This window comes from Babylonia areolata, chromosome 2 (assembly GCF_041734735.1).
Source record: "Babylonia areolata isolate BAREFJ2019XMU chromosome 2, ASM4173473v1, whole genome shotgun sequence".
NCBI lineage: Eukaryota > Metazoa > Mollusca > Gastropoda > Neogastropoda > Buccinidae > Babylonia > Babylonia areolata.
In genome coordinates, this window is record NC_134877.1 from 71,877,324 (window position 1) to 71,900,704 (window position 23,381).

Here is a 23,381-nt window from a genome sequence, read left to right on the forward strand (position 1 = left end):
TTGTTCATCAATCAGTCAGTGTGAGTCATGTCTCCTACTTCATCCAATTTGTTCATCAATCAGTCAGTGTGAGTCATGTCCCTTACTTCATCCAGTTTGTTCATCAGTCAGTGTGAGTCATGTCTCTTACTTCATCCAGTTTGTTCATCAGTCAGTGTGAGTCATGCCTCTTACTTCATCCAGTTTGTTCATCAGTCAGTGTGAGTCATGTCCCTTACTTCATCCAGTTTGTTCATCAGTCAGTCAGTGTGAGTCATGTCCCTTACTTCATCCAGTTTGTTCATCAGTCAGTGTGAGTCATGCCTCTTACTTCATCCAGTTTGTTCATCAGTCAGTGTGAGTCATGTCTCTTACTTCATCCAGTTTGTTCATCAGTCAGTCAGTGTCAGTCTTGTCTCTTACTTCATCCAGTTTGTTCATCAGTCAGTGTGAGTCATGTCCCTTACTTCATCCAGTTTGTTCATCAGTCAGTCAGTGTGAGTCATGTCCCTTACTTCATCCAGTTTGTTCATCAGTCAGTCAGTGTGAGTCATGTCCCTTACTTCATCCAATTTGTTCATCAGTCAGTGTGAGTCATGCCTCTTACTTCATCCAGTTTGTTCATCAGTCAGTGTGAGTCATGTCCCTTACTTCATCCAGTTTGTTCATCAGTCAGTCAGTGTGAGTCATGCCTCTTACTTCATCCAGTTTGTTCATCAGTCAGTGTGAGTCATGTCCCTTACTTCATCCAGTTTGTTCATCAGTCAGTGTGAGTCAAGTCTCTTACTTCATACAGTTTGTTCATCACTCAGTCAGTGTGAGTCATGTCCCTTACTTCATCCAGTTTGTTCATCAGTCAGTATGAGTCATGTCTCTTACTTCATCCAGTATGTTCATCAGTCAGTCAGTGTGAGTCATGTCCCTTACTTCATCCAGTTTGTTCATCAGTCAGTCAGTGTGAGTCATGTCCCTGACTTCATCCAGTTTGTTCATCAATCAGTGTGAGTCATGTCTCTTGCTTCATCCAGTTTGTTCATCAGTCAGTGTGAGTCATGTCTCTTACTTCATCCAGTTTGTTCATCAGTCAGTCAGTGTGAGTCATGTCTCTTACTTCATCCAGTTTGTTCATCAGTCAGTGTGAGTCATGTCTCTTACTTCATCCTGTTTGTTCATCAGTCAGTGTGAGTCATGTCTCTTACTTCATCCAGTTTGTTCATCAGTCAGTGTGAGTCATGTCTCTTACTTCATCCAGTTTGTTCATCAGTCAGTGTGAGTCATGTCTCTTACTTCATCCTGTTTCTTCATCAGTCAGTCAGTGTGAGTCATGTCTCTTACTTCATTCAGTTTGTTCATCAGTTAGTCAGTGTGAGTCATTTCCCTTACTTCATCCAATTTGTTCATCAGTCAGTGTGAGTCATGTCTCTTACTTCATCCAGTTTGTTCATCAGTCAGTCAGTGTGAGTCATGTCTCTTACTTTATCCAGTTTGTTCATCAGTGTGAGTCATGTCCCTTACTTCATTCAGTTTGTTCATCAGTTAGTCAGTGTGAGTCATTTCCCTTACTTCATCCAGTATGTTCATCAGTCAGTCAGTGTGAGTCATGTCCCTTACTTCATCCAGTTTGTTCATCAGTCAGTCAGTGTGAGTCATGTCCCTGACTTCATCCAGTTTGTTCATCAATCAGTGTGAGTCATGTCTCTTGCTTCATCCAGTTTGTTCATCAGTCAGTGTGAGTCATGTTTCTTACTTCATCCAGTTTGTTCATCAGTCAGTCAGTGTGAGTCATGTCTCTTACTTCATCCAGTTTGTTCATCAGTCAGTGTGAGTCATGTCTCTTACTTCATCCTGTTTGTTCATCAGTCAGTGTGAGTCATGTCTCTTACTTCATCCAGTTTGTTCATCAGTCAGTGTGAGTCATGTCTCTTACTTCATCCAGTTTGTTCATCAGTCAGTGTGAGTCATGTCTCTTACTTCATCCTGTTTCTTCATCAGTCAGTCAGTGTGAGTCATGTCTCTTACTTCATTCAGTTTGTTCATCAGTTAGTCAGTGTGAGTCATTTCCCTTACTTCATCCAATTTGTTCATCAGTCAGTGTGAGTCATGTCTCTTACTTCATCCAGTTTGTTCATCAGTCAGTCAGTGTGAGTCATGTCTCTTACTTTATCCAGTTTGTTCATCAGTCAGTCAGTGTGAGTCATGTCTCTTACTTCATCCAGTTTGTTCATCAGTCAGTCAGTGTGAGTCATGTCCCTTACTTCATCCAATTTGTTCATCAGTCAGTGTGAGTCATGCCTCTTACTTAATCCAGTTTGTTCATCAGTCAGTGTGGGTCATGTCCCTTACTTCATCCAGTTTGTTCATCAGTCAGTCAGTGTGAGTCATGCCTCTTACTTCATCCAGTTTGTTCATCAGTCAGTGTGAGTCATGTCCCTTACTTCATCCAGTTTGTTCATCAGTCAGTGTGAGTCATGCCTCTTACTTCATCCAGTTTTTTCATCAGTCAGTGTGAGTCATGTCTCTTACTTCATCCAGTTTGTTCATCAGTCAGTCAGTGTCAGTCTTGTCTCTTACTTCATCCAGTTTGTTCATCAGTCAGTGTGAGTCATGCCTCTTACTTCATCCAGTTTGTTCATCAGTCAGTCAGTGTGAGTCATGCCCCTTACTTCATCCAGTTTGTTCATCAGTCAGTCAGTGTGAGTCATTCCTCTTACTTCATCCACTTTGTTCATCAGTCAGTGTGAGTCATTCCTCTTACTTCATCCAGTTTGTTCATCAGTCAGTGTGAGTCATGTCTCTTTCTTCATCCAGTTTGTTCATCAGTCAGTCAGTGTGAGTCATGCCTCTTACTTCATCCAGTTTCTTCATCAGTCAGTCAGTGTGAGTCATTCCTCTTACTTCATCCACTTTGTTCATCAGTCAGTGTGAGTCATTCCTCTTACTTCATCCAGTTTGTTCATCAGTCAGTGTGAGTCATGTCTCTTACTTCATCCAGTTTGTTCATCAGTCAGTCAGTGTGAGTCATGTCCCTTACTTCATCCAGTTTGTTCATCAGTCAGTGTGAGTCATGCCTCTTACTTCATCCAGTTTGTTCATCAGTCAGTGTTAGTCATGCCTCTTACTTCATCCAGTTTGTTCATCAGTCAGTGTGAGTCATGCCTCTTACTTCATCCAGTTTGTTCATCAGTCAGTCAGTGTGAGTCATTCCTCTTACTTCATCCAGTTTGTTCATCAGTCAGTATGAGTCATGTCTCTTACTTCATCCAGTATGTTCATCAGTCAGTCAGTGTGAGTCATGTCCCTTACTTCATCCAGTTTGTTCATCAGTCAGTCAGTGTGAGTCATGTCCCTGACTTCATCCAGTTTGTTCATCAATCAGTGTGAGTCATGTCTCTTGCTTCATCCAGTTTGTTCATCAGTCAGTGTGAGTCATGTCTCTTACTTCATCCAGTTTGTTCATCAGTCAGTCAGTGTGAGTCATGTCTCTTACTTCATCCAGTTTGTTCATCAGTCAGTGTGAGTCATGTCTCTTACTTCATCCTGTTTGTTCATCAGTCAGTGTGAGTCATGTCTCTTACTTCATCCAGTTTGTTCATCAGTCAGTGTGAGTCATGTCTCTTACTTCATCCAGTTTGTTCATCAGTCAGTGTGAGTCATGTCTCTTACTTCATCCTGTTTCTTCATCAGTCAGTCAGTGTGAGTCATGTCTCTTACTTCATTCAGTTTGTTCATCAGTTAGTCAGTGTGAGTCATTTCCCTTACTTCATCCAATTTGTTCATCAGTCAGTGTGAGTCATGTCTCTTACTTCATCCAGTTTGTTCATCAGTCAGTCAGTGTGAGTCATGTCTCTTACTTTATCCAGTTTGTTCATCAGTCAGTCAGTGTGAGTCATGTCTCTTACTTCATCCAGTTTGTTCATCAGTCAGTCAGTGTGAGTCATGTCCCTTACTTCATCCAATTTGTTCATCAGTCAGTGTGAGTCATGCCTCTTACTTAATCCAGTTTGTTCATCAGTCAGTGTGGGTCATGTCCCTTACTTCATCCAGTTTGTTCATCAGTCAGTCAGTGTGAGTCATGCCTCTTACTTCATCCAGTTTGTTCATCAGTCAGTGTGAGTCATGTCCCTTACTTCATCCAGTTTGTTCATCAGTCAGTGTGAGTCAAGTCTCTTACTTCATACAGTTTGTTCATCAATCAGTCAGTGTGAGTCATGTCCCTTACTTCATCCAGTTTGTTCATCAGTCAGTGTGAGTCATGTCTCTTACTTCATCCAGTATGTTCATCAGTCAGTCAGTGTGAGTCATGTCCCTTACTTCATCCAGTTTGTTCATCAGTCAGTCAGTGTGAGTCATGTCTCTTACTTCATCCAGTTTGTTCATCAATCAGTGTGAGTCATGTCCCTTACTTCATTCAGTTTGTTCATCAGTTAGTCAGTGTGAGTCATTTCCCTTACTTCATCCAGTTTGTTCATCAGTCAGTCAGTGTGAGTCATGTCTCTTACTTTATCCAGTTTGTTCATCAGTCAGTCAGTGTGAGTCATGTCTCTTACTTCATCCAGTTTGTTCATCAGTCAGTGTGAGTCATGTCTCTTACTTCATCCAGTTTGTTCATCAATCAGTCAGTGTGAGTCATGTCTCTTACTTCATCCAGTTTGTTCATCAGTCAGTGTGAGTCATGTCTCTTACTTCATCCAGTTTGTTCATCAATCAGTGTGAGTCATGTCTCTTACTTCATCCAGTTTGTTCATCAGTCAGTGTGAGTCATGTCCCTTACTTCATCCAGTTTGTTCATCAGTCAGTGTGAGTCATGCCTCTTACTTCATCCAGTTTTTTCATCAGTCAGTGTGAGTCATGTCTCTTACTTCATCCAGTTTGTTCATCAGTCAGTCAGTGTCAGTCTTGTCTCTTACTTCATCCAGTTTGTTCATCAGTCAGTGTGAGTCATGCCTCTTACTTCATCCAGTTTGTTCATCAGTCAGTCAGTGTGAGTCATGCCCCTTACTTCATCCAGTTTGTTCATCAGTCAGTCAGTGTGAGTCATTCCTCTTACTTCATCCACTTTGTTCATCAGTCAGTGTGAGTCATTCCTCTTACTTCATCCAGTTTGTTCATCAGTCAGTGTGAGTCATGTCTCTTCCTTCATCCAGTTTGTTCATCAGTCAGTCAGTGTGAGTCATGCCTCTTACTTCATCCAGTTTGTTCATCAGTCAGTCAGTGTGAGTCATTCCTCTTACTTCATCCACTTTGTTCATCAGTCAGTGTGAGTCATTCCTCTTACTTCATCCAGTTTGTTCATCAGTCAGTGTGAGTCATGTCTCTTACTTCATCCAGTTTCTTCATCAGTCAGTCAGTGTGAGTCATGTCCCTTACTTCATCCAGTTTGTTCATCAGTCAGTGTGAGTCATGCCTCTTACTTCATCCAGTTTGTTCATCAGTCAGTGTTAGTCATGCCTCTTACTTCATCCAGTTTGTTCATCAGTCAGTGTGAGTCATGTCTCTTACTTCATCCAGTTTGTTCATCAGTCAGTCAGTGTGAGTCATTCCTCTTACTTCATCCAGTTTGTTCATCAGTCAGTGTGAGTCATGCCCCTTACTTCATCCAGTTTGTTCATCAGTCAGTCAGTGTCAGTCTTGTCTCTTACTTCATCCAGTTTGTTCATCAGTCAGTGTGAGTCATGCCTCTTACTTCATCCAGTTTGTTCATCAGTCAGTCAGTGTGAGTCATGCCCCTTACTTCATCCAGTTTGTTCATCAGTCAGTCAGTGTGAGTCATTCCTCTTACTTCATCCAGTTTGTTCATCAGTCAGTGTGAGTCATTCCTCTTACTTCATCCAGTTTGTTCATCAGTCAGTGTGAGTCATGTCTCTTCCTTCATCCAGTTTGTTCATCAGTCAGTCAGTGTGAGTCATGCCTCTTACTTCATCCAGTTTGTTCATCAGTCAGTCAGTGTGAGTCATTCCTCTTACTTCATCCACTTTGTTCATCAGTCAGTGTGAGTCATTCCTCTTACTTCATCCAGTTTGTTCATCAGTCAGTGTGAGTCATGTCTCTTACTTCATCCAGTTTCTTCATCAGTCAGTCAGTGTGAGTCATGTCCCTTACTTCATCCAGTTTGTTCATCAGTCAGTGTGAGTCATGCCTCTTACTTCATCCAGTTTGTTCATCAGTCAGTGTTAGTCATGCCTCTTACTTCATCCAGTTTGTTCATCAGTCAGTGTGAGTCATGTCTCTTACTTCATCCAGTTTGTTCATCAGTCAGTCAGTGTGAGTCATTCCTCTTACTTCATCCAGTTTGTTCATCAGTCAGTGTGAGTCATGCCCCTTACTTCATCCAGTTTGTTCATCAATCAGTGTGAGTCATGTCTCTTACTTCATCCAGTTTGTTCATTAGTCAGTGTGAGTCATGCCTCTTACTTCATCCAGTTTTTTCATCAGTCAGTGTGAGTCATGTCTCTTACTTCATCCAGTTTGTTCATCAGTCAGTGTGAGTCATGTCTCTTACTTCATCCAGTTTTTTCATCAGTCAGTGTGAGTCATGTCTCTTACTTTATCCAGTTTGTTCATCAGTCAGTCAGTGTCAGTCTTGTCTCTTACTTCATCCAGTTTGTTCATCAGTCAGTGTGAGTCATGCCTCTTACTTCAACCAGTTTGTTCATCAGTCAGTCAGTGTGAGTCATGCCTCTTACTTCATCCAGTTTGTTCATCAGTCAGTCAGTGTGAGTCATGCCTCTTACTTCATCCAATTTGTTCATCAGTCAGTCAGCGTGAGTCATGTCTCTTACTTCATCCATTTTGTTCATCAGTCAGTCAGTGTGAGTCATTCCTCTTACTTCATCCAGTTTGTTCATCAGTCAGTGTGAGTCATGTCTCTTACTTCATCCAGTTTGTTCATCAGTCAGTCAGTGTGAGTCATTTCCCTTACTTTATCCAGTTTGTTCATCAGTCAGTGTGAGTCATGCCTCTTACTTCATCCATTTTGTTCATCAGTCAGTGTGAGTCATGTCTCTTACTTCATCCAGTTTGTTCATCAGTCAGTGTGAGTCATGTCTCTTACTTCATCCAGTTTGTTCATCAGTCAGTCAGTGTGAGTCATGCCCCTTACTTCATCCAGTTTGTTCATCAGTCAGTGTGAGTCATGTCTCTTACTTCATCCAGTTTGTTCATCAGTCAGTGTGAGTCATGTCTCTTACTTCATCCAGTTTGTTCATCAGTTAGTCAGTGTGAGTCATGTCTCTTACTTCATCCAGTTTGTTCATCAGTCAGTGTGAGTCATGTCCCTTACTTCATCCAGTTTGTTCATCAGTCAGTCAGTGTGAGTCATGCCTCTTACTTCATCCAGTTTGTTCATCAGTCAGTGTGAGTCATGTCCCTTACTTCATCCAGTTTGTTCATCAGTCAGTGTGAGTCAAGTCTCTTACTTCATACAGTTTGTTCATCACTCAGTCAGTGTGAGCCATGTCCCTTACTTCATCCAGTTTGTTCATCAGTCAGTATGAGTCATGTCTCTTACTTCATCCAGTATGTTCATCAGTCAGTCAGTGTGAGTCATGTCCCTTACTTCATCCAGTTTGTTCATCAGTCAGTCAGTGTGAGTCATGTCCCTGACTTCATCCAGTTTGTTCATCAATCAGTGTGAGTCATGTCTCTTGCTTCATCCAGTTTGTTCATCAGTCAGTGTGAGTCATGTCTCTTACTTCATCCAGTTTGTTCATCAGTCAGTCAGTGTGAGTCATGTCTCTTACTTCATCCAGTTTGTTCATCAGTCAGTGTGAGTCATGTCTCTTACTTCATCCTGTTTGTTCATCAGTCAGTGTGAGTCATGTCTCTTACTTCATCCAGTTTGTTCATCAGTCAGTGTGAGTCATGTCTCTTACTTCATCCAGTTTGTTCATCAGTCAGTGTGAGTCATGTCTCTTACTTCATCCTGTTTCTTCATCAGTCAGTCAGTGTGAGTCATGTCTCTTACTTCATTCAGTTTGTTCATCAGTTAGTCAGTGTGAGTCATTTCCCTTACTTCATCCAATTTGTTCATCAGTCAGTGTGAGTCATGTCTCTTACTTCATCCAGTTTGTTCATCAGTCAGTCAGTGTGAGTCATGTCTCTTACTTTATCCAGTTTGTTCATCAGTCAGTCAGTGTGAGTCATGTCTCTTACTTCATCCAGTTTGTTCATCAGTCAGTCAGTGTGAGTCATGTCCCTTACTTCATCCAATTTGTTCATCAGTCAGTGTGAGTCATGCCTCTTACTTAATCCAGTTTGTTCATCAGTCAGTGTGGGTCATGTCCCTTACTTCATCCAGTTTGTTCATCAGTCAGTCAGTGTGAGTCATGCCTCTTACTTCATCCAGTTTGTTCATCAGTCAGTGTGAGTCATGTCCCTTACTTCATCCAGTTTGTTCATCAGTCAGTGTGAGTCAAGTCTCTTACTTCATACAGTTTGTTCATCAATCAGTCAGTGTGAGTCATGTCCCTTACTTCATCCAGTTTGTTCATCAGTCAGTGTGAGTCATGTCTCTTACTTCATCCAGTATGTTCATCAGTCAGTCAGTGTGAGTCATGTCCCTTACTTCATCCAGTTTGTTCATCAGTCAGTCAGTGTGAGTCATGTCTCTTACTTCATCCAGTTTGTTCATCAATCAGTGTGAGTCATGTCCCTTACTTCATTCAGTTTGTTCATCAGTTAGTCAGTGTGAGTCATTTCCCTTACTTCATCCAGTTTGTTCATCAGTCAGTCAGTGTGAGTCATGTCTCTTACTTTATCCAGTTTGTTCATCAGTCAGTCAGTGTGAGTCATGTCTCTTACTTCATCCAGTTTGTTCATCAGTCAGTGTGAGTCATGTCTCTTACTTCATCCAGTTTGTTCATCAATCAGTGTGAGTCATGTCTCTTACTTCATCCAGTTTGTTCATCAGTCAGTGTGAGTCATGTCCCTTACTTCATCCAGTTTTTTCATCAGTCAGTGTGAGTCATGCCTCTTACTTCATCCAGTTTTTTCATCAGTCAGTGTGAGTCATGTCTCTTACTTCATCCAGTTTGTTCATCAGTCAGTCAGTGTCAGTCTTGTCTCTTACTTCATCCAGTTTGTTCATCAGTCAGTGTGAGTCATGCCTCTTACTTCATCCAGTTTGTTCATCAGTCAGTCAGTGTGAGTCATGCCCCTTACTTCATCCAGTTTGTTCATCAGTCAGTCAGTGTGAGTCATTCCTCTTACTTCATCCAGTTTGTTCATCAGTCAGTGTGAGTCATTCCTCTTACTTCATCCAGTTTGTTCATCAGTCAGTGTGAGTCATGTCTCTTTCTTCATCCAGTTTGTTCATCAGTCAGTCAGTGTGAGTCATGCCTCTTACTTCATCCAGTTTGTTCATCAGTCAGTCAGTGTGAGTCATTCCTCTTACTTCATCCACTTTGTTCATCAGTCAGTGTGAGTCATTCCTCTTACTTCATCCAGTTTGTTCATCAGTCAGTGTGAGTCATGTCTCTTACTTCATCCAGTTTGTTCATCAGTCAGTCAGTGTGAGTCATGTCCCTTACTTCATCCAGTTTGTTCATCAGTCAGTGTGAGTCATGCCTCTTACTTCATCCAGTTTGTTCATCAGTCAGTGTTAGTCATGCCTCTTACTTCATCCAGTTTGTTCATCAGTCAGTGTGAGTCATGCCTCTTACTTCATCCAGTTTGTTCATCAGTCAGTCAGTGTGAGTCATTCCTCTTACTTCATCCAGTTTGTTCATCAGTCAGTGTGAGTCATGCCCCTTACTTCATCCAGTTTGTTCATCAATCAGTGTGAGTCATGTCTCTTACTTCATCCAGTTTGTTCATTAGTCAGTGTGAGTCATGCCTCTTACTTCATCCAGTTTTTTCATCAGTCAGTGTGAGTCATGTCTCTTACTTCATCCAGTTTGTTCATCAGTCAGTGTGAGTCATGTCTCTTACTTCATCCAGTTTTTTCATCAGTCAGTGTGAGTCATGTCTCTTACTTTATCCAGTTTGTTCATCAGTCAGTCAGTGTCAGTCTTGTCTCTTACTTCATCCAGTTTGTTCATCAGTCAGTGTGAGTCATGCCTCTTACTTCAACCAGTTTGTTCATCAGTCAGTCAGTGTGAGTCATGCCTCTTACTTCATCCAGTTTGTTCATCAGTCAGTCAGTGTGAGTCATGCCTCTTACTTCATCCAATTTGTTCATCAGTCAGTCAGCGTGAGTCATGTCTCTTACTTCATCCATTTTGTTCATCAGTCAGTCAGTGTGAGTCATTCCTCTTACTTCATCCAGTTTGTTCATCAGTCAGTGTGAGTCATGTCTCTTACTTCATCCAGTTTGTTCATCAGTCAGTCAGTGTGAGTCATTTCCCTTACTTTATCCAGTTTGTTCATCAGTCAGTGTGAGTCATGCCTCTTACTTCATCCATTTTGTTCATCAGTCAGTGTGAGTCATGTCTCTTACTTCATCCAGTTTGTTCATCAGTCAGTGTGAGTCATGTCTCTTACTTCATCCAGTTTGTTCATCAGTCAGTCAGTGTGAGTCATGCCCCTTACTTCATCCAGTTTGTTCATCAGTCAGTGTGAGTCATGTCTCTTACTTCATCCAGTTTGTTCATCAGTCAGTGTGAGTCATGTCTCTTACTTCATCCAGTTTGTTCATCAGTTAGTCAGTGTGAGTCATGTCTCTTACTTCATCCAGTTTGTTCATCAGTCAGTGTGAGTCATGTCCCTTACTTCATCCAGTTTGTTCATCAGTCAGTGTGAGTCATGCCTCTTACTTCATCCAGTTTGTTCATCAGTCAGTGTGAGTCATGTCTCTTACTTCATCCAGTTTGTTCATCAGTCAGTGTGAGTCATGCCCCTTGCTTCATCCAGTTTGTTCATCAGTCAGTGTGAGTCATGTCTCTTACTTCATCGAATTTGTTCATCAGTCAGTCAGTGTGAGTCATGTCTCTTACTTCATCCATTTTGTTCATCAGTCAGTCAGTGTGAGTCATTCCTCTTACTTCATCCAGTTTGTTCATCAGTCAGTGTGAGTCATGTCTCTTACTTCATCCAGTTTGTTCATCAGTCAGTGTGAGTCATGCCCCTTGCTTCATCCAGTTTGTTCATCAGTCAGTGTGAGTCATGTCTCTTACTTCATCCAATTTGTTCATCAGTCAGTCAGCGTGAGTCATGTCTCTTACTTCATCCATTTTGTTCATCAGTCAGTCAGTGTGAGTCATTCCTCTTACTTCATCCAGTTTGTTCATCAGTCAGTGTGAGTCATGTCTCTTACTTCATCCAGTTTGTTCATCAGTCAGTCAGTGTGAGTCATTTCCCTTACTTTATCCAGTTTGTTCATCAGTCAGTGTGAGTCATGCCTCTTACTTCATCCAATTTGTTCATCAGTCAGTCAGCGTGAGTCATGTCTCTTACTTCATCCATTTTGTTCATCAGTCAGTCAGTGTGAGTCATTCCTCTTACTTCATCCAGTTTGTTCATCAGTCAGTGTGAGTCATGTCTCTTACTTCATCCAGTTTGTTCATCAGTCAGTCAGTGTGAGTCATTTCCCTTACTTTATCCAGTTTGTTCATCAGTCAGTGTGAGTCATGCCTCTTACTTCATCCATTTTGTTCATCAGTCAGTGTGAGTCATGTCTCTTACTTCATCCAGTTTGTTCATCAGTCAGTGTGAGTCATGTCTCTTACTTCATCCAGTTTGTTCATCAGTCAGTCAGTGTGAGTCATGCCCCTTACTTCATCCAGTTTGTTCATCAGTCAGTGTGAGTCATGTCTCTTACTTCATCCAGTTTGTTCATCAGTCAGTGTGAGTCATGTCTCTTACTTCATCCAGTTTGTTCATCAGTTAGTCAGTGTGAGTCATGTCTCTTACTTCATCCAGTTTGTTCATCAGTCAGTGTGAGTCATGTCCCTTACTTCATCCAGTTTGTTCATCAGTCAGTCAGTGTGAGTCATGCCTCTTACTTCATCCAGTTTGTTCATCAGTCAGTGTGAGTCATGTCCCTTACTTCATCCAGTTTGTTCATCAGTCAGTGTGAGTCAAGTCTCTTACTTCATACAGTTTGTTCATCACTCAGTCAGTGTGAGCCATGTCCCTTACTTCATCCAGTTTGTTCATCAGTCAGTATGAGTCATGCCCCTTGCTTCATCCAGTTTGTTCATCAGTCAGTGTGAGTCATGTCTCTTACTTCATCGAATTTGTTCATCAGTCAGTCAGTGTGAGTCATGTCTCTTACTTCATCCATTTTGTTCATCAGTCAGTCAGTGTGAGTCATTCCTCTTACTTCATCCAGTTTGTTCATCAGTCAGTGTGAGTCATGTCTCTTACTTCATCCAGTTTGTTCATCAGTCAGTGTGAGTCATGCCCCTTGCTTCATCCAGTTTGTTCATCAGTCAGTGTGAGTCATGTCTCTTACTTCATCCAATTTGTTCATCAGTCAGTCAGCGTGAGTCATGTCTCTTACTTCATCCATTTTGTTCATCAGTCAGTCAGTGTGAGTCATTCCTCTTACTTCATCCAGTTTGTTCATCAGTCAGTGTGAGTCATGTCTCTTACTTCATCCAGTTTGTTCATCAGTCAGTCAGTGTGAGTCATTTCCCTTACTTTATCCAGTTTGTTCATCAGTCAGTGTGAGTCATGCCTCTTACTTCATCCAATTTGTTCATCAGTCAGTCAGCGTGAGTCATGTCTCTTACTTCATCCATTTTGTTCATCAGTCAGTCAGTGTGAGTCATTCCTCTTACTTCATCCAGTTTGTTCATCAGTCAGTGTGAGTCATGTCTCTTACTTCATCCAGTTTGTTCATCAGTCAGTCAGTGTGAGTCATTTCCCTTACTTTATCCAGTTTGTTCATCAGTCAGTGTGAGTCATGCCTCTTACTTCATCCATTTTGTTCATCAGTCAGTGTGAGTCATGTCTCTTACTTCATCCAGTTTGTTCATCAGTCAGTGTGAGTCATGTCTCTTACTTCATCCAGTTTGTTCATCAGTCAGTCAGTGTGAGTCATGCCCCTTACTTCATCCAGTTTGTTCATCAGTCAGTGTGAGTCATGTCTCTTACTTCATCCAGTTCGTTCATCAGTCAGTGTGAGTCATGTCTCTTACTTCATCCAGTTTGTTCATCAGTTAGTCAGTGTGAGTCATGTCTCTTACTTCATCCAGTTTGTTCATCAGTCAGTGTGAGTCATGTCCCTTACTTCATCCAGTTTGTTCATCAGTCAGTCAGTGTGAGTCATGCCTCTTGCTTCATCCAGTTTGTTCATCAGTCAGTGTGAGTCATGTCCCTTACTTCATCCAGTTTGTTCATCAGTCAGTGTGAGTCAAGTCTCTTACTTCATACAGTTTGTTCATCACTCAGTCAGTGTGAGCCATGTCCCTTACTTCATCCAGTTTGTTCATCAGTCAGTATGAGTCATGTCTCTTACTTCATCCAGTATGTTCATCAGTCAGTCAGTGTGAGTCATGTCCCTTACTTCATCCAGTTTGTTCATCAGTCAGTCAGTGTGAGTCATGTCCCTGACTTCATCCAGTTTGTTCATCAATCAGTGTGAGTCATGTCTCTTGCTTCATCCAGTTTGTTCATCAGTCAGTGTGAGTCATGTCTCTTACTTCATCCAGTTTGTTCATCAGTCAGTCAGTGTGAGTCATGTCTCTTACTTCATCCAGTTTGTTCATCAGTCAGTGTGAGTCATGTCTCTTACTTCATCCTGTTTGTTCATCAGTCAGTGTGAGTCATGTCTCTTACTTCATCCAGTTTGTTCATCAGTCAGTGTGAGTCATGTCTCTTACTTCATCCAGTTTGTTCATCAGTCAGTGTGAGTCATGTCTCTTACTTCATCCTGTTTCTTCATCAGTCAGTCAGTGTGAGTCATGTCTCTTACTTCATTCAGTTTGTTCATCAGTTAGTCAGTGTGAGTCATTTCCCTTACTTCATCCAATTTGTTCATCAGTCAGTGTGAGTCATGTCTCTTACTTCATCCAGTTTGTTCATCAGTCAGTCAGTGTGAGTCATGTCTCTTACTTTATCCAGTTTGTTCATCAGTCAGTCAGTGTGAGTCATGTCTCTTACTTCATCCAGTTTGTTCATCAGTCAGTCAGTGTGAGTCATGTCCCTTACTTCATCCAATTTGTTCATCAGTCAGTGTGAGTCATGCCTCTTACTTAATCCAGTTTGTTCATCAGTCAGTGTGGGTCATGTCCCTTACTTCATCCAGTTTGTTCATCAGTCAGTCAGTGTGAGTCATGCCTCTTACTTCATCCAGTTTGTTCATCAGTCAGTGTGAGTCATGTCCCTTACTTCATCCAGTTTGTTCATCAGTCAGTGTGAGTCAAGTCTCTTACTTCATACAGTTTGTTCATCAATCAGTCAGTGTGAGTCATGTCCCTTACTTCATCCAGTTTGTTCATCAGTCAGTGTGAGTCATGTCTCTTACTTCATCCAGTATGTTCATCAGTCAGTCAGTGTGAGTCATGTCCCTTACTTCATCCAGTTTGTTCATCAGTCAGTCAGTGTGAGTCATGTCTCTTACTTCATCCAGTTTGTTCATCAATCAGTGTGAGTCATGTCCCTTACTTCATTCAGTTTGTTCATCAGTTAGTCAGTGTGAGTCATTTCCCTTACTTCATCCAGTTTGTTCATCAGTCAGTCAGTGTGAGTCATGTCTCTTACTTTATCCAGTTTGTTCATCAGTCAGTCAGTGTGAGTCATGTCTCTTACTTCATCCAGTTTGTTCATCAGTCAGTGTGAGTCATGTCTCTTACTTCATCCAGTTTGTTCATCAATCAGTGTGAGTCATGTCTCTTACTTCATCCAGTTTGTTCATCAGTCAGTGTGAGTCATGTCCCTTACTTCATCCAGTTTGTTCATCAGTCAGTGTGAGTCATGCCTCTTACTTCATCCAGTTTTTTCATCAGTCAGTGTGAGTCATGTCTCTTACTTCATCCAGTTTGTTCATCAGTCAGTCAGTGTCAGTCTTGTCTCTTACTTCATCCAGTTTGTTCATCAGTCAGTGTGAGTCATGCCTCTTACTTCATCCAGTTTGTTCATCAGTCAGTCAGTGTGAGTCATGCCCCTTACTTCATCCAGTTTGTTCATCAGTCAGTCAGTGTGAGTCATTCCTCTTACTTCATCCACTTTGTTCATCAGTCAGTGTGAGTCATTCCTCTTACTTCATCCAGTTTGTTCATCAGTCAGTGTGAGTCATGTCTCTTTCTTCATCCAGTTTGTTCATCAGTCAGTCAGTGTGAGTCATGCCTCTTACTTCATCCAGTTTGTTCATCAGTCAGTCAGTGTGAGTCATTCCTCTTACTTCATCCACTTTGTTCATCAGTCAGTGTGAGTCATTCCTCTTACTTCATCCAGTTTGTTCATCAGTCAGTGTGAGTCATGTCTCTTACTTCATCCAGTTTGTTCATCAGTCAGTCAGTGTGAGTCATGTCCCTTACTTCATCCAGTTTGTTCATCAGTCAGTGTGAGTCATGCCTCTTACTTCATCCAGTTTGTTCATCAGTCAGTGTTAGTCATGCCTCTTACTTCATCCAGTTTGTTCATCAGTCAGTGTGAGTCATGCCTCTTACTTCATCCAGTTTGTTCATCAGTCAGTCAGTGTGAGTCATTCCTCTTACTTCATCCAGTTTGTTCATCAGTCAGTGTGAGTCATGCCCCTTACTTCATCCAGTTTGTTCATCAATCAGTGTGAGTCATGTCTCTTACTTCATCCAGTTTGTTCATTAGTCAGTGTGAGTCATGCCTCTTACTTCATCCAGTTTTTTCATCAGTCAGTGTGAGTCATGTCTCTTACTTCATCCAGTTTGTTCATCAGTCAGTGTGAGTCATGTCTCTTACTTCATCCAGTTTTTTCATCAGTCAGTGTGAGTCATGTCTCTTACTTTATCCAGTTTGTTCATCAGTCAGTCAGTGTCAGTCTTGTCTCTTACTTCATCCAGTTTGTTCATCAGTCAGTGTGAGTCATGCCTCTTACTTCAACCAGTTTGTTCATCAGTCAGTCAGTGTGAGTCATGCCTCTTACTTCATCCAGTTTGTTCATCAGTCAGTCAGTGTGAGTCATGCCTCTTACTTCATCCAATTTGTTCATCAGTCAGTCAGCGTGAGTCATGTCTCTTACTTCATCCATTTTGTTCATCAGTCAGTCAGTGTGAGTCATTCCTCTTACTTCATCCAGTTTGTTCATCAGTCAGTGTGAGTCATGTCTCTTACTTCATCCAGTTTGTTCATCAGTCAGTCAGTGTGAGTCATTTCCCTTACTTTATCCAGTTTGTTCATCAGTCAGTGTGAGTCATGCCTCTTACTTCATCCATTTTGTTCATCAGTCAGTGTGAGTCATGTCTCTTACTTCATCCAGTTTGTTCATCAGTCAGTGTGAGTCATGTCTCTTACTTCATCCAGTTTGTTCATCAGTCAGTCAGTGTGAGTCATGCCCCTTACTTCATCCAGTTTGTTCATCAGTCAGTGTGAGTCATGTCTCTTACTTCATCCAGTTTGTTCATCAGTCAGTGTGAGTCATGTCTCTTACTTCATCCAGTTTGTTCATCAGTTAGTCAGTGTGAGTCATGTCTCTTACTTCATCCAGTTTGTTCATCAGTCAGTGTGAGTCATGTCCCTTACTTCATCCAGTTTGTTCATCAGTCAGTGTGAGTCATGTCCCTTACTTCATCCAGTTTGTTCATCAGTCAGTGTGAGTCATGTCTCTTACTTCATCCAGTTTGTTCATCAGTCAGTGTGAGTCATGCCCCTTGCTTCATCCAGTTTGTTCATCAGTCAGTGTGAGTCATGTCTCTTACTTCATCGAATTTGTTCATCAGTCAGTCAGTGTGAGTCATGTCTCTTACTTCATCCATTTTGTTCATCAGTCAGTCAGTGTGAGTCATTCCTCTTACTTCATCCAGTTTGTTCATCAGTCAGTGTGAGTCATGTCTCTTACTTCATCCAGTTTGTTCATCAGTCAGTGTGAGTCATGCCCCTTGCTTCATCCAGTTTGTTCATCAGTCAGTGTGAGTCATGTCTCTTACTTCATCCAATTTGTTCATCAGTCAGTCAGCGTGAGTCATGTCTCTTACTTCATCCATTTTGTTCATCAGTCAGTCAGTGTGAGTCATTCCTCTTACTTCATCCAGTTTGTTCATCAGTCAGTGTGAGTCATGTCTCTTACTTCATCCAGTTTGTTCATCAGTCAGTCAGTGTGAAACATTTCCCTTACTTTATCCAGTTTGTTCATCAGTCAGTGTGAGTCATGCCTCTTACTTCATCCATTTTGTTCTTCAGTCAGTGTGAGTCATGTCTCTTACTTCATCCAGTTTGTTCATCAGTCAGTGTGAGTCATGTCTCTTACTTCATCGAATTTGTTCATCAGTCAGTCAGTGTGAGTCATGCCCCTTACTTCATCCAGTTTGTTCATCAGTCAGTGTGAGTCATGTCTCTTACTTCATCGAATTTGTTCATCAGTCAGTCAGTGTGAGTCATGCCCCTTACTTCATCCAGTTTGTTCATCAGTTAGTCAGTGTGAGTCATTTCCCTTACTTCATCCAGTTTGTTCATCAGTCAGTGTGAGTCATGTCTCTTACTTCATCCAGTTTGTTCATCAGTCAGTGTGAGTCATGCCTCTTACTTCATCCAGTTTGTTCATCAGTCAGTCAGTGTGAGTCATGTCCCTTACTTCATCCAGTTTGTTCATCAGTCAGTGTGAGTCATGCCTTTATGTGTGTGTGTGTGTGTGTGTGTGTGTGTGTGTGTGTGTGTGTGTGTGTGTGCTCCCATCCCAGGGCGTTATTACGTCACAGCGGGGTCCCTCCATCTTGGACCTGGGTGACGTCAGCGGGTCCAGCCTGCAGCAGACAGTGTCTCTGTTCTCCCTGGGGGCAATGGGTCAGATGGTTGGCTGTGTGGCCACAGGGCTGTTGCTGGGCCGTCTGACCAGCACTGTCTTCCTCTTCTGGGTACTGGTGGCCATGGGGGCCAGCACTATGGCCTTACCCTTCTGTGCGCGTTATGGATCCTTGGCCACTGTCTACTGTCTCAGTCTGCTGTGTGCGGGCTGTGTGGAGACTGGTAGGTCTCTGTCTCTGTCTCTGTCTGTCTGTCTGTCTGTCTGTCTCTCTTGATGGCTGGCTGGCTGGCTGGATTGGTGGATGTGTGTCTGTCTGTCTGTCTGTCTGTCTGTGTCGATGTATCTATGCATGTATGCATAATATGTGTTTGAGTATGCTTGTTAGTACACAAAGTATGCTTGTAGGTACACAAAGTATGCTTGTAAGTACACAAAGTATGCTTGTAAGTACACAAAGTGCACACACGCTTGTAACAATGGCAGCGTTTGCTGTACAGGAAAAGAAGATGGCGACATACACTTTCTGCACGAACCATTCACACACATTAAACATTCAAACACACTACCCATTCACACACATTAACTATTCCCATTCATTAAACATTAAGACACACAACCCATTCACACACTAACCTTTAACACACACTAATACCATCACACGCTTACCATTCACACACATTAACAATTCACATAAATAAAACATTCAAACACACAATTATAACCCATTCACACACTAACCCTTCAAACACACTAACACCCTCACACGCTAACTATACACACTTAATGATTACTCACACACACAACCCATTCACACACACTAAGCATTCACACTTAATGACCACTCACACACACTACCATTCACACACACTAAACAATCACACAATGCATGACCACTCACTCACTACCCATTCACACACACACTAAACATTCACACTTAATGACCACTCACACACACTACACATTCACACACACTAAATATTCACACTTAATGACCACTCACACACACTACCCATTCACACACACTAAGCATGCACACTTAATGACCACTCACACACACTACCCATTCACACACACTAAATATTCACACTTAATGACCACTCACACACACTACCCATTCACACACACTAAACATTCACACTTAATGACCATTCACACACACTACCCATTCACACACACTAAATATTCACACTTAATGACCACTCACACACACTACCCATTCACACACACTAAACATTCACACTTAATGACCACTCACACACACTACACATTCACACACACTAAACAATCACACAATGCATGACCACTCACACTCACTACCCATTCACACACACTAAACATTCACACTTAATGACGACTCACACACACTACCCATTCACACACACTAAATATTCACACTTAATGACCACTCACACACACTACCCATTCACACACACTAAATATTCACACTTAACGACCACTCACACACACTACCCATTCACACACACTAAGCATCCACACTTAATGACCACTCACACACACTACCCATTCACACACACTAAATATTCACACTTAATGACCACTCACACACACTACCCATTCACACACTCTAAACATTCACACTTAATGACCACTCACACACACTATGCATTCACACACACACCAAACATTCACACTTAATGACCACTCACACACACTACACATTCACACACACTAAACAATCACACAATGCATGACCACTCACACTCACTACCCATTCACACACACTAAACATTCACACTTAATGACCACTCACACACACTACCCATTCACACACACTAAACAATCACACAATGCATGACCACTCACACTCACTACCCATTCACACACACTAAACATTCACACTTAATGACCACTCACACACACTACCCATTCACACACACCAAACATTCACACTTAATGACCACTCACACACACTACCCATTCACACACACTAAACATTCACACTTAATGACCACTCACACACACTACGCATTCACACATACTAAACATTCACACTTAATGACCACTCACACACACTACCCATTCACACACACTAAACATTCACATTTAATTACCACTCACACACAATACCCATTCACACACACTATACATTTACACTTAATGACCACTCACACACACTACCCATTCACACACACTAAACATTCACACTTAATGACCACTCACACACACTACCCATTCACACACACTAAACATTCACACTTAATGACCACTCACACACACTACCCATTCACACATACTAAACATTCACGCTTAATGACCACTCACACACACTACCCATTCACACACACTAAACATTCACATTTAATTACCACTCACACACAATACCCATTCATACACACTATACATTTACACTTAATGACCACTCACACACACTACCCATTCACACACACTAAACATTCACACTTAATGACCACTCACACACACTACCAATTCACACACACTATACATTTACACTTAATGCATGACGACTCACACACACTACCAATTCACACACACTAAACGTTCACACTTAATGACCACTCACACACATTACCCAATCACACACACTAAACATTCAAACTTAATGACCACTCAAACACTTTACCCATTCACACACACTAAACAATCACACTTAATGACCACTCACATACACTACCCATTCACACACATTAAGCATTCACACTGAATGCATGACCACTCACACACACTACCCATTCACTGACCACTGGGACACACAGAGACACTGGGACACACACACACACACACACACACACACACACACACACACACACACACACACACACACACACACACACACACTGACCACTGGGACACACACACATCCATTGACCACTGGGACACACACACACACACACACACACACACACACACACACACACACACACACACACACGCACACTGACCACTGGGAAACACACTGACCACTGGGAAACACACACACACACTGACCACTGGGACACACACATACACAGACCACTGGGACATCCACTGACCACTTGGAAACACACACACACAGACCACTGCGACACACACTGACCACAGGGAAACACACACACTGACCACTGGGACACACACATACACACACACACTGACCACTGGGACACACACACTCTGACCACTGGGACATACACTGACCAATGGGATACACACACACTGACCACTGGGACACATACACACACTGACCACTGGGACACACACACACTGACCACTGGGACACACACACTCTGACCACTGGGACATACACTGACCAATGGGATACACACACACTGACCACTGGGACACATGCACACACTGACCACTGGGACACACACACACACTGACCACTGGGACACACACACTCTGACCACTGGGACATACACTGACCACTGGGACACATGCACACACTGACCACTGGGACACACACACACACTGACCACTGGGACACACACACACTGACCACTGGGACACATGCACACACTGACCACTGGGACACACACATACACTGGCCACTGGGACACACGCATACACTGACCACTGGGACACACACACACACACACACACACACACACACACTGACCACTGGGACATACACTGACCAATGGGACACACACACACTGACCACTGGGACACATGCACACACTGACCACTGGGACACGCACATACACTGGCCACTGGGACACACACATACACTGACCACTGGGACACACGCATACACTGACCACTGGGACACACACATACACACACTGACCACTGGGACACACACATACACTGACCACTGGGACACACACACACTGACCACTCACACATGCACACAATCTGACCAGTCACACACAGACACTCACACACACACACTGACTACTCACACACAGACACTCAGACACACACACTGACCACTCACATATACACACTCAGACACACACACACACACACACACACACACTGTCCATTCACACAGACACTGACCACTGCGACACAAACTGACCACTGGGACACACACACACTGTCCACTCACATACACACTTACCACTGACACACACTGACCACTGGGACACACACACACACACACACACTGTCCACTCTCATACACACTGACCACTGACACACACTGCCAACTGTGACACACACACACTCACACACACACACTGACCACTGTGACACACACACACACTCACACACACACACTGACCACTGGGACACACACTGACTACTCACACACATACTGACCACTCACCCCCCCCCCCCGCCCCCCCCCACACACACACACACTGACCCCTGGAACACCATGTTGCAGCCAGCTACGCTGATCTGGCTCACCGCTGGGGCAGCAAGGGGGCCTCCATGGTGCAGCTGCTGCAGTTATGGTTCGTGGTGGGAGGAGTTGTGTCCCCTGGCATGACCCAGTTCTTCCTGGCCGACAGGAACCAGCACGCTTCCTTTCACAACGTCACTTCCGGCCCCAACGACACCGCCCCCTGGGAGTCCGAGCGGATCAGCGATGGGCCTCGATCCGTGTCTGGCCCCTGGAACGAGACTGACGGCGGCCATGACACAGACGTTAGGACAAGCAGGGTGCACATGGCTTACGTCATCAGTGGATCCCTGTCCGTCCTGGTGGCCGCCCCCTTCCTGGCCAGCTTCTGTCTCCGCCAGAAAGGAGCACGTGCAGCGCGTGCCCCGCTGTGGCAGCGAGACAGCCAGGTGACGGGTCACGTGCAGGCCGGTGACTCCAGCACGTGCGTGGTGCTGGTGGCGGCACTGTTCGTGCTGCTGGTGTGCGGTGTGCAGGACAGTCTGCAGCAGGTCCTCTTCACCTTCCTCGTGCAACACGCGCACTGGTCGGCGCCGGCAGCGGCATGGGTGACGTGCTGGCTGTGGGGCGGCATGCTGCTGGTTCGGGTGACGGCGTGGTGTGTTCCGGGCCAGGTGGCTGATGAGGCTGTGGTGGCGCTGTCCTGTGGCCTGCTGCCCGTCACGCTGGGCGGCCTGCACGTCAGCGTGCTGCTGGGCAGCGTCAACGGCATCTGGGCCTGCGTCTTCTTCGCGGGTATGGCCGTGTCGCTGCTCTTCCCGCGCTCCTTCACCTGGCTCACAGCCACGCTGGCCACCCGCACGGCCCTCCTGGCCACTGTCGTCATGGCCGCCTCTCTGTTGTCCGGAGTGGCCAATCCGCTGCTGCTGGCTCACTTCCTGCAGCAGGGCCGTTACCTGGCCTTCCCCCTGCTGCTGACCTCACAGGCCCTGCTGGCCCTCCTCCTCTTCCTCCTGCTGCGCGTCATGGCCCGGAACCTGAGGACCGCGTGGTCTGACGTGTCGACTACAAAGTCCATCTGCGTCATGCAGAGCAGGCTGGAGGAGGGTGAGGACAGTGACGACGTCATTGAGGTGCAGTCATGATGAATGGTGAGGACAGTGACGACGTCATTGAGGTTTAGTCATAATGAATGATGAAGACAGTGATAAAGTCATTGAGGTGCAGTGATAATGAATGGTGAAAACAGTGACGACGTCATTGAGGTGCAGTCATGATGAATGGTGAGGACAGTGACGACGTCATTGAGGTGCAGTCATGATGAATGGTGAGGACAGT

At 43.7% G+C, this 23,381-nt stretch overlaps 1 protein-coding gene across 2 annotated transcripts in view; it reads left to right on the plus strand.

Annotated features, from left to right (window-relative positions):
- The window catches only part of LOC143279578 (sodium-dependent glucose transporter 1-like), a 31,378-nt gene that overhangs the window by 7,533 nt on the left and 464 nt on the right, over positions 1–23,381 (plus strand). Inside the window, exons 3-5 of one of the 2 annotated variants that reach the window (XM_076583663.1) lie at positions 17,733–18,018; positions 22,086–23,220; positions 23,309–23,381. The exon at positions 23,309–23,381 is cut by the window's right edge and continues 464 nt beyond it. In XM_076583663.1, the coding sequence (XP_076439778.1) occupies positions 17,733–18,018; positions 22,086–23,188 (1,389 nt within the window). In that variant the 3' untranslated portion in view covers positions 23,189–23,220; positions 23,309–23,381. Of the gene's footprint in view, positions 1–17,732; positions 18,019–22,085 lie in introns of both variants that reach the window. The other variant, XM_076583662.1, reaches the window with a different exon arrangement.